Genomic DNA, 11,621 nt, shown 5'->3' with positions numbered 1-11,621 from the left:
TGAGATGAACTTTTCAAACTTCTCATAGGAAACTTCTTATAAAGGCCTTTACACCTTAGAATCTCAACATTTGTTTTTCTGCTCGATGGTTGCATTTTTGTTTCTCTCGCAAGGCTGAAACTGTCATTGCGTTTTTGCATCGACCCTTGATGTTCTAGATTTGTGCTAACAATTCGTTCTCTCATGTCTAGTAACGCTTTTCTCCCTCTTGCGGTTCATTGGAATCAAAGTCATGTTCTTCTGGTCGTAGTTTTTTGCGCTTTGGAGCGACATTGTAGAATCGTTTCTGGTTTTTCCGACGTTTCTTATTTAAGCGTATTCCTCTGCCAAGACTGCACGTTATAACCTATAATATCATGGAATATCGGTGATTAATTAATTGCGCAAAAAAAGGAGAGAAACGTAAATTCATTTTTCATCTTGCCTTAAAATTGTCCAAATCAATATGTGTTAGCCCTGTTTGTGAATAAAGTCGGAATAAACCTCCTCGGGTGTTGGACACTGAACATCTTTAGTTGTTGAATAATAGAAAAATTTTCTTCCCAAAACCGTGAGACTTCAGTCTGTCATCCATCCTTCAGGTATCAAGAGTGTCATTGTTATGCCTGTGTAACGCGACCGCGGAAATTGGTATAGACTTAGCCGCAATTCTCAATACTTAGACTTCAAACTTGGTGAGAAAAATATTTATGATATTCAAGAAAATATGCCTTGCACAAAAGATTTGAAGCTTGCACACGGTAAAAACGAATCGTCTGAATTAATAACATTTTGTATACTTAAGCGTCAAAATAGCCATTTCATAGCGGTCATATGTGTATGAGCTGTCAAAAGGTTGCAGAATGCGTATTCAGAAGAGAAATTGAACGTTTTTAAGATATTCAAAAGGTTTCTCTTTGATTGCGGTACAGAAATGCACAATTCTGGGTTGAAACTTCTTAAACACCAGTCTCTGTGGTGTCCTGTAACGCCGGCATATCAAATTTCAAAGGTCTTTCCGAACTAACAAACATCGCCCTTGTTTTTTCAGCTTATTCAGTTAAAACAATATTGGCTCGAGTGGCAGCCTACGGACCAGGCAAACATTATCGAATCCCTCAGGTAATGATGATAATTTTTACGTATTCAATTCGGCATTGATGATCGATCCATCCTGGATCGCCCTGGCATACCCAGTGCCAATTGTAAGATTAATGAAGTTTAAAACAATATTTTTGGGATTAGGTGTTATTAACAGTAGCAAGGTTTCACAACTGTATGTTTCTAACGTGCGATTTTACCTTTTCCCAGTGCGGACACCAGCGGATTGAACGTTATTCCATGCATTCGGTCCCGATCAGGTAATCATTAATTTTTTTCTGTATTGCATTTAATTATACATTGCGTTTGGTTTTGCGTTGCGTTGCGTTGTGTTTTTGCGTTGCGTTGTGTTTCGATTTCCGTTTCTTTTTGATTTGAAGCGAGGATTCTTAAGATACATCAAATCTACGACGCGGCTTTTATGCATAATTTTTTCTGTATCGCATTCTCGCGACTTTATACATCGTGTTTGGTTTTGCGTTGCGTTGCGTTTGGATTTGTATTTCTATAATTAACACGGGACCTATCGTTTGGTTTAGAAACGAGCGTGGTATACAACTGAAGTTTCAATTTAGTATGGGTAGATTTAAGCGAAAAGCGAGTTTATATACATCGATGAAGCGAGGTTTCTTAGGATACATCAAATCCGTTGATGGTTTTTAAAACCTTTTAAGTTTAGTGTAATATATAAGTTACTTTTGTGTTCGAATTTTGATTATATGTTCTGCTAATTATTTGGTCTTTATCTCGCTGCCAAGGCTGACGTGCGGTGCTACGGACAAGTCAGTTTGCACCCATAGGTCTTGCAGTAATGATAATACCATCTATCTATATATTGTTCAAGAATGAAATGGTCACGCAAGCATGGAGTATGATTTCGTGAGTTTACTTCGTGATTAGTGTAACTCCGTTTCAACATTCCTTGCTTAGTTTTGTGATATTTCCTTCACCCGAAAAGCCTCTAAAACTCTAAACCCTAACCCTAACCCTAACCCTAACCCTAAAAGAAATCCAAAATTTTAAATGCCTCAAAAAAATCTGAAAAAATTTTTAAAATAAAAAGAATATTATATTTATCCTAAAACTACCCTTCATGTCCCTAGAAAACTTTTTAAACGTCTAAAATCGTAATTTAATTTTTAGCTTTTACCAACCCTAACCCTAACCCCTACCCTAAAAAAATCTAAAATTTTAATTTGCTCGAACAAATCTGAAAAAATGTTTAAAATTAAGAAAATATTTTTTGAAGCCTAAAACAACCCTTCATGTTCCTAGAAAACCTTTTAAACTCCCAAAAATCAAAAAAGAAATAAAACCAACCCTATGGCATACCCTTGACCCCATGGCAAACCCCAACCCTAAGGCTGACCGTTTTTCGCCTCTGAGACCCGTAATTTTCTCTCCTCCTCTCTTCTCTCGTTTTTCCTGCTTCTCCTCCCCCCTCTCCCTTCCTCTCCCCCTCTTCCCTCCCCTCTCCCCCTCTCCCCCCCCTCTCTTCCCCCCTTTTTTCTCTTCTTTTTCTCTTTTTTCTCCCCTGTTTTTTTCCCCCCTTTTTTTCCCCCCCCCCCCCCTTTTTTTCCCTCCTTTTTTCTCCCCCTTTTTTTCTCCCTCTCCCTTTTTTTTTTCTCCCTTTTTTTTCTTCCTTTTTTCCTCCCCTTTTTTTTCCCCTTTTTTTTCCCCTTTTTTTTCCCCTTTCTTTTTCCCTTTTTTTCCTCCCCTTCTTTCTCCCCTTTTTCCTCCTCCCTTTTCCTTCCCTTTCCTTCCCCTCCCTTTTTTTCCTTCCTCTCTCCTCTCCCTTCCTTTCCCTCCCTTCTTTTTCCTTCCTCTCTCCTCTCCCTTCCTCTCCCTCCCTTCTCCCCTTCCCTTCCTTCCTCCCTCTCCTTTCCTCTCCCCTCCTTTCCCTCTCTTCCCCCCTCTTCCCTTCTCTCTCCTCTTCCCCTTTCCTTTCCTTTTCTCCCTTCCCTTTTCTTTTCTTTTCTTCTCCTTCCCTTTTCCCTCTTCCCTTTTCCTTCCTTTCCCTTCCTCTTCTCTTTTCTTCCTTCCCTCTTCTCTCCTTTCCCTCCCCCTCCCCTTTTCCCCTTCCCTCCTTTTCCCTCCCCTCTCCTTTTCTTTTTTCCCTTCCCTTTTTTCCCCTTTTTTGTTTTTCCTCTCTCCCTCTCCCTCTTCTTTTCCCTCCCCCTTTCTCTTCCTTTCCTTTTCCTCCTTCCCTTCTCTCCTTTTTCCCCTCCCTCCTTCCTCCCTTCTCTCCTCTCCCCCTTCCCTTTTTTTCTTCCTCCCTCTCCCTTTTTCCCTTTTTTCCCTTTTTTTCTTCTTTCCCTTTTCCTCTTTTTTTCCCCTCTCTTTTTTTTCCCTTTCCTTTTCTCTCTCTCCCCTTTTTTCTCCCCCTCTTTCCTCCCCCCCCTTTTTCTTTCCTTTTTTCTCTCCCCTTCTTTTTTCTCTCTTCTCTTTCCCTCTCTTTCTTCCCTTTTTTTTCCTCCTCTCTTCTCTCTCTCCCTTTCCCCCCCCCCTCTTTCCCCCTCTTTTTCTCTGCTTTTTCCCCCCTTCTTCTCCCCCTTCTTCTCTTTTCCTCTCCTTTTCTTCCTCCTCCTTCCCCCCTTTTTTCCCCCTTTTTTTCCCTCCTTTTTTCCCCCTTTTTTCCCTCTCTTTTTCCCTCCTTTTTTTTCCCCCTTTTTTTCCCCCCTTTTTTCTCTCCCCCTTTTTTTCTCCCCCTTCTTTCTCCCCTTTTTTTCTCCCTTCTTTCTCCCCTTTTTCCTCCTCCCTTTTCCTTCTCTTTCTTTCCCCTCCCTTTTTTTTCCTTTTTTCTCTCCTCTCCCCTCCTTTCCCTCCCTTCCCCCCTCCCTTCCTTCCTCCCTCTCCTTTTCTCTCCCCTTCTTTCCCTCTCCCCTTCCCCCCTCTTCCCTTTTCTCTCCTCTTCCCCTTTCCTTTTCCTTCCTCCCCTTCCCTCTTCTTCCCTTTCCCTCTCCTTCCCTTTCTCCCTTCCCTCCTCTTTCCTTTCCCTCCTCCTCCCTTTCCCCCTTTCCCTCCTCTTCCCCTCCCCTTCCCCCTCCTTTTCCCTTTCCCCTCCCCTTCCTCTCCTCTTCTTTTTCTCCTCCCCTTTTTTTTCTCTCCTCCCCTTTCTTTTTCCCCCTTTTTTTTCCTCTTCTTTTTTTTCTCCCCCTTGTTTTTCTCCTCCCTTTTTTTTCTCCCCTGTTTTTTTCCTCCTCCCTCTTTTTTTTTTCCTCCCCTTTTTTCTCTTTTCTCCTCCCCTCTTTTCTCCCCCCCCCTTCTCTTTTTTCTCCCCCCCTTTTTTTTTCTCCTCCTTTTTTTCTTCTCCTCCCCCTCCTTTCTTTTTTTCCCCTCCCTTTCTTTTTTTCCCCTCCCTCCCTTTTCTCCTCCTCCTTTTTTTCTTCCCCCCTTTTTTCCTCCTCCCTTTCTTTTCCCTCTCTCCTCTTTCTCTTCTTTCCCCCCCTCCTTTTTTTCCTTCCTTTCTCCTCTCTTCCCCCCTTCTCTTCCCTCTTCTCCCCTTTCTTTTCCTTTCCTTCCTCCTTCCTTCTCCCTTCCTTCTCCTTTCCTTTCCCTCTTTTTCTTCCCCTCTCCTTCTCCTTCCTCTCCCTTTTCCTTCTTTCTCTCCCCCTCTCCTTCTCTTCCCCTTTCCTCTCCTTCTTTCTTCCCCTCTTCTCCTCCCCCTTTTCCTTTTCTCTTTCTTTTTTCCTCCTCTTCTCTCCTTTTCTTTCTCCCCCCCCTTTTCCTTCCTTTTGTCTCTTCCCCTCTGCTTCTCTCCTTCCCTTTTCCTTTCCTTCCCTCCCCTCCCCTTTCTTTCCTCTCTTTTTCTTCTCCCTTTTCTTTTCCCCCTTTCTTCTCTCCTCTTTTTTTCTCCCTTTTTCCCCTTTTTTCTTCTTCCCCTTCCCTTTTTTTTCCCCCCTTTTCTTTTTCTTCCCTTCCTTTCCCCCCCCTTTTCTTCTCCTTCTCTCTCTTCCTCCCTTCCCTCTCTTTCCCCTCCTTCCTCCCCTCTTTCCTCTCTCCCCTCCCCCTTTCTCTCTCCCTTCTCTCCTCCTCTCTCCCTCCCTTCCCTTCCTTCCCCCTTCTCCTCTCTCCTCTCCTCTTCTTTCTTCCCCTCTTTCTCCTACTCTTCCTTCTCCTCTTTCTTCTTCCTCTCTTCTCCTTCCCTCCCTCTTCCCTCCTTCCTCTCCCCTTTCCTTCCTTTCTCAATTTCCTCCAAAATTTCCCCTCAATTCTCCCAATATTTTTCCCCACTTTTTCCAAAAGTTTTCTCACTTTCTTCCAATATCTTCCCAACCTTTACACAAGTATTTCCCCAACTTTTCCCCAACTTTTCCCCAACTTTTCCCCAACTTTTTCCAAACTTTTTCCAAACTTTTTCCAAACTTTTTCCAAACTTTTTCCAAACTTTTTCCCATATTTTCCCAACATTTTCCCAACATTTTCCCAACATTTTCCCAACATTTTCACAACATCTCCCTAACATCTCCCCAACATCTCCCCAACATCTCCCCAACATTTCCCCAACATTTTCCCAACATTTTCCCACCTTAACCAAAACATGGTTTTGTTATATAAATAATTGACATCATAATCAAAGCGTGCTCACCCATCTCAAACTCAAAAACTTGTCAAAATTGACCAAAATTGTAAGGGGTAAGCCTTACCATTTTACTCAAAATTGACGACCTTTTCAATGTTCCAAAAAGCAACCAAATATGCTCTAAAATGAAAGATATTAGTCTTACGAAGCCATTTTCAGCAGTTTAAGACAGTTTTTGAACGGTTAAAAAATTCTTCAAAATAGACTTACCCCTTTTTTGTTGGATTTCGACAAAGAATTTGGTGTTCTCATGTTTATTTGGGTAGTGGTTCGAATGATGGACGTAATGTTTTTCAAAAGCCTTTTGAAAAAAGATTTAAGTAAAATAAAAAACACCACTTAGTATCGAAAGGCGGATAGTCGCAGGGTAACCACAATAGTGTAGCAACTGGTCACCACTCAAAAGAAAAGATTATTTTTTATTGGGTTTCGAGGGAGAATTTCGTGTTACTGTTGGAAACTTTCAATAATTAGCTGCTTGAAAAAAGGGCTTAATTATGTCCAAGGCTTTATGAAATTTTTTCACTTTGCTTTTTTTTGAACAAATCTAAATGCTATTGCAAATGCCAAATGATCAAACGCAAATAGAATAGCAAAAATGCCACGCAGTCGCAGTGAACTAATATTGTCATGGTTAAGATTTCAGTGCGCATGTGGAATACTCCCACAATCAACACGCTGAGCTATGTCACATATATACTAGACCATATATACTAGACATTTTTAATGAGATGTTGTGCTGTTGTGTGCTCTTCTCTTCTGAGGGTTTTCGGTTGTCATCTTCCTTTCTTGACCCTTCTTTTTTGTGGTCACTTCTCTTGGTGCAACAGACCGTCATGGCGGACGGTCATGAAAATTTGGGCTCTGCGATTTCAAAAAATATCAACCAAAATCCTTGTCATTTGGCTGAACATTACGACGAATGTAGAAGGTCTTGATCAAATGAACGTTGAGAGTCATGAACAAGCTTTGGCGGTCAAGATGCGATAGCGAGGCAAAAGGAGTGTGAACCTTGATCGGAATATTGTCGATTTAGAGCAAGATGTTGTTAAGAAAAGAAGGAGAAAATGTGGTAGCTGCAAACCGTGCCTGAGGAAAATAAATTGTGGCAAGTGTAATTGTTGTTGGAATATAAAGACAAGTCATCACATATGTAAGCTTCGTAAATGCTCTAAGCTCAAAATGAAATCAAGCTGTATGGAGAACGAGTCGGGTACCGTCGCTTTTCAACACCTCGCACAGCAAGCAATTCTAATAGATAGTTCAAATGTTGAGAAATTAAGACATGCGAAAATAAATTTTGAGAAAGCAAAGGGGAAACTGCAGTCACGCCTCTGCAACGGTAAAGCTGCAGAAATTTGCATGGACACGGAGAATGCGCTTTACAAATCCCCTCTGGGACTGATGGAATTGGAACCAAGCCATACAACGGAAATTAGCATAGAGCACAATAAAGTTCGCATTCCAAATCGTTCCCCTGTGACACCACTGGAACCAAAATCTAATGACACAGGAAATGCAAATAATAAGCCAAATCTACCTCAGGGTTGGTAGATTTTATGAATAAATAAGCCAAATTTATTAACATAACATTTGTTTTCTTTGTTAAAAACAAAGGAATCAAAGTGCCGCCAATAACAATGTTTTGCTTATTTATTCAGAAACGTACCAACCCTGATCTACCTGAATTGGATGTTATGGCGTCTGAAATCAGAGAAAAAATGTGGGCTTCTATTAGTCAACAAAGTTTATGCGATCAGATTAGTAAAATCTATGACGAAATCGTCCATTTTAGAAAGAACATTTTTAATATACCCTCCGGCAGAGCGGGTAAAGATTTCATTGCAGAGTTGACTTATTGGCTAAAGCAATTTAATTCCAATTCTGATCTCAATTCGATTGCATTAAAAGCCTTTATGGTGCTTCCATCTTTGATTCTCCAAAAGCACTTGGCAACATCAAAGAGCAAAAGAACACAGCACAGCGATAAAACAAAGATTAACATTATGAAAGCAAGGGGACTTGAATCTACTCATGAAAGAAGTGAGATTTATGCAAGATCGATTCTTATCATCAAGAAAACCCTCTACAGTAAATGATATCTCCAGAGTTTTCGCCAGATTGGTAATGCAAGGAAAACCATCCGCGGCGATTAAATTCCTGGATAAAGAAAGCTCCCCGGGTTTACTAGATCGTTCGCCGGAAACTTTTGAAGCTTTGTAAGAGAAACACCCGGCAGCTAGTGATGTAGAGGACTAATGCCTTCTAAATGGTCCCGTAAATCGAATGGCGTCCAATATTTTTGACCTCATCAATGAGCAGATGATTTATGACGCAGCTTTTAAAACTAAGAGCTCAGCGACCGTCTGGTATGGACGCAGAAAATTTCAAAGAATTTCAGTAACGAAGCTAAGATCTTAAGAGAAGAAATATCAACGATGACCAAAAATCTCTTGAAATTATGCTACCATCCATCCCTGTTAGAAAGCTACACATCCTGTAGGCTAATTCCACTAGAAAAACATCCTGGAATTCGACCAATTGGAGTGGGGGAAGTGCTGCGTAGAATAATCGGTAACACAGTAACTTCATTCTTGAGAGCGGAGATAAGGGAAGCAGCAGGGCCATTGCAAGTTTGTGCAGGATACAGTGCTGGGGCCGAGGCAGCAATACATGCCATGAGCCATGTTTTTGAGGAAGAAGGGACTGATGGAATCCTATTAATTGATGCGACCAATGCTTTTAACCAGATGAATACAGCGGTAGCAATGCACAATCTTCGAATAACCTGCAACAGAATGTCCATATACATCATTAACACCTACAGATGCCCCTCCAGGCTATTCATATGTGGGGGAGGTGAGATTTTGTCGCAAGAAGGTACCACCCAAGCGGATCCTCTAGCTATGTCCTGGTACTCAATCAACACAGCTATAATGATTCAAAGTTTCAGATTGAACATACCAGAAATCAAACAAGTATTGCTGGCCGATGACTCAGCGGGAGGAGGAAGATTGACACATTTATATAATTGGTATAAGCATTTGGAAGAGGAAGGAAAGAAATACGGCTATCTAGTAAATGGTCCAGAGTGTTGGCTGATAGTGAAGACGCAAGAACTGGCCAAAGAAGCAGAGCAGATCTTTGGAGAAGAAGTTAAAATTACAACAGAAAGAAAACGCCATTTGGGTGCTGTTATAGGATCAAAAGAATATAAAGATGAGTATTGTAAAGAAAAAATTCAAGGATGGGTACAGGATATCTCATCACTCACGGAAATCGCGAAAAGCCAGCCTCATGCAGCCTACATTGCCCTTACGAAAGCATACAAATCAAAATTTACCTACTTCATGCGAACAATTGAGGCCTTCGAAGAGTACGTAGAAACGATACATGAAACATTGAATGACATTCTCGTACCACAATTTTTTGGTCAAGAAGAACCCCTTGCGAGTGAGCTTCGTGAACTTGTGACCCTAACGCCAGCTCAAGGGGGATTAGGCGTACCGAATTTGAGAATAGAAGCTCCTTTGCAATATGCAGCCTCAAAATTATTTACTAATCAACATGTAAATTCAATTAAACGGCAGAGTGAGGCTCTGGAACCGATGGAGCAGTCTATAGATGATCTGAAGCGAATGCAGCAAGCAAACAAAGCGGAAATTATTAAGTCAAGAATGGATAACATTGATGCAACACTTTCTCCAGACCTACTGTTCTTGGTAAAGCAATCCCGAGACAAAGGAGCGAGTTCCTGGCTAAATGCGATTACACTCAAAGATCAAGGTCTAGCCCTCAATAAGCAAGAATTCAGAGACTCGTTACGAATGAGATACAATTTAACTTTGAACGATTTACCAAGTCATTGTGCGTGTGGAGATCGCTTTAACATCAATCATTCCCTCTCTTGTAAAAAAGGTGGGTTCGTGGCACAAAGGCACGATGGAATCCGTAATTTGCTAACAGCGCAACTGGATAAAGTGTGTAAGAATGTGGAAATTGAGCCTCATCTTCAACCCCTTGATAATGAGAGATTTGACTTAAGATCGGCCAATGTAAGTCCCGAAGCATTTTTTGACGTAAGAGTAACGCATGTAAACTCCCGATGTAACCAAGCCGCCCTACCCAGAACACTTTTAAGGAACACGAGAACGAAAAGAAGAGAAAATACCAACAGAGAGTTTTAGATGTTGAAATGGGCTCCTTTACCCCACTTGTTCTTGGAACCAATGGTGGAATGGGGTCTGAATGCCACAAGTTTCTTACTCAGCTGGCGCAGAAATTAGCAGCAAGAGACCATGAACGTTATGCAGTTTTCATAGCTTGGTTGAGAACCAGAATCTCTTTCGAAATTCTAAGATCGGTACATGCGAGTGTAAGGGGATCTAGATCACCTTTCTATGGAAAAGAACTTGAAGTGGTAGACGATTTTGGACTAAATGTTAAGATTGCAGAGGTTTTTTAAAGTTTCTTAAACTTTAACTTTACGTGCGAAGTACTCCTTTTCTATAAAAATTAGGAAGAACAACAATCATTATGACATTCGAAGAGTTTAAACAGCCCATTGGAAAATGCATGGTGATTAGAATAGTTAATTTTGATCTAGTTTTATTTAGAATTCTTTTAAATAAGTATATAGTTAATTTGAATAAATAGAATTATGTGACTGTCTTCTCTCGGTGCTGCCTATGGCGGTATCGTTGGAGATCCTTCGGGATCTTTCTAAAAACTCTCCTCTCTGCTACCTCAATGGGGCGCGGCGGGGGTTTTTTTTCTCCCCAAAGTGCCCCCGGGTTGTGGTAGCAACCTCTTTTGTCTTCCTTTTTAATTTATGATCAGTCTAATCAATATATGCAAATGAATCTTATTATAAACATGAGAGCCCAACATATAACATTTAAGAAAGCCATCAAAACAATTGAAGTTTAAAAGTAATGATGACTTTCTTTAAGGTTATATGTTGGGCTCTCATATTTATAATAAGAATCCGTTTTCCGCCTGGCAAATCTCTAGCTACGATATATGCAAATGAAGTTTACGTAATCGTATCTATGATGTAATAATTTATGCTGAACCTAACACATGCGCAGTTCACGACGAGCTTCTCTCTCGATCTATTCAATATGGTGGTCAATCAAGAAATGTTTTTGCTTGCAAAAAGATCGTAAATTGTTGGCGCTACAAGCTCGGAAAGGTATTGAAAATATTCCCGTCTCTTGCTTTATTCTTTAAGTGTAATCTTAAGCGATATAAAGCTTATTCGAATTCGAATAAGTGGAATTTAACATGTGGAACGATTACAGCTGATTGCTTTTACTCATAATTGATGGTTTACTGTGATGACTACCAGCTAGTAATGGACAAATATTGTGTGGAATATGTGAACTATTAACCCACCTTCTGCATGTTCGCCTTTTATCATCTGATTACTTATAACTTTTACAAATGAGTAAAACTTTTCAACTTTTGATATCTTATAGATTGTAAATGAGATCAGGCTTTTATCAGCTCACAGAATAACAAGGTATATTTATTAATTTTAGAAATTGTGCATCAAAAATTGTCTGCCTAGAACTGAACAAGTGTTGCTAAAGATGTATGGATTAACTGCAGTTGGTATATATTGCATTTTTAGAAGGAAGCATCCAAACAAATTCATTTGTAACATGGTGGATAACAAAGTCCCTCTTGAAAACCTACTTCAGTCATTTTACGGTGAGTTTCTTACATAAATATAATCAAATATGATTTTCGTTTGGGCTTTCCTTTTCCTTTGTATATTCCAAATGAGCTTGATAGGTTATTGAATATTGAGTAACTTGTGTCATAGTATTACAGCATTTTACGGACTCGATTTGATTGCACTCATAAATGATGCAATGAACGGTCTCTATCTATAAACGTCTGAAACTACTCCTTCAACATATGTTTGCATTAGGCATCTGTGTCTAATAAATGC

General features: G+C 40.3%; 1 protein-coding gene and 1 long non-coding RNA gene across 2 annotated transcripts; one reads left to right on the top strand and one right to left on the bottom strand.

The window, feature by feature from the left end:
* Positions 1 to 2,272: 2,272 nt before the first annotated feature.
* LOC114519477 (cylicin-2-like) lies at positions 2,273 to 5,477 on the bottom strand. Its single transcript, XM_028539617.1, has 5 exons — positions 5,335 to 5,477; positions 4,506 to 4,896; positions 3,370 to 4,266; positions 3,080 to 3,212; positions 2,273 to 2,614 (listed from the first exon to the last, which is right to left on the bottom strand). Exons 1-5 carry the CDS (start codon positions 5,475 to 5,477, stop codon positions 2,439 to 2,441), a joined length of 1,740 nt encoding a protein of 579 aa, XP_028395418.1. The 3' UTR covers positions 2,273 to 2,438.
* Positions 5,478 to 10,445: 4,968 nt separating this feature from the next.
* Positions 10,446 to 11,367, top strand: LOC114519260. Its single transcript, XR_003686565.1, has 3 exons — positions 10,446 to 10,856; positions 11,143 to 11,186; positions 11,298 to 11,367. It is a non-coding gene; the product is annotated as an uncharacterized LOC114519260 (long non-coding RNA).
* The last annotated feature ends 254 nt before the right edge of the window (positions 11,368 to 11,621 follow it).

This window comes from Dendronephthya gigantea, unplaced genomic scaffold, assembly GCF_004324835.1.
Source record: "Dendronephthya gigantea isolate DGI-Jeju-01 unplaced genomic scaffold, DenGig_1.0 000013F, whole genome shotgun sequence".
NCBI lineage: Eukaryota > Metazoa > Cnidaria > Anthozoa > Malacalcyonacea > Nephtheidae > Dendronephthya > Dendronephthya gigantea.
This window is presented reverse-complemented; position numbering and strand designations above follow the sequence as displayed.

Coding starts and splice junctions, on each gene's coding strand:
- LOC114519477 (XM_028539617.1), bottom strand. CDS start 5,477: ATGGGAAAAAGTTTGGAAAAAGTTTGGAAAAAGTTTGGAAAAAGTTTG. Junction 4,267..4,505: donor GGGGAAAGAAGAGAAAGAGG/AGAGAGGGAAAA, acceptor GGAAAAAAACAG/GGGAGAAAAAAAAGGGAGGA. Junction 3,213..3,369: donor AGAAAAAAAGGGAAAAAAGG/GAAAAAGGGAGA, acceptor AAAACAAAAAAG/GGGAAAAAAGGGAAGGGAAA.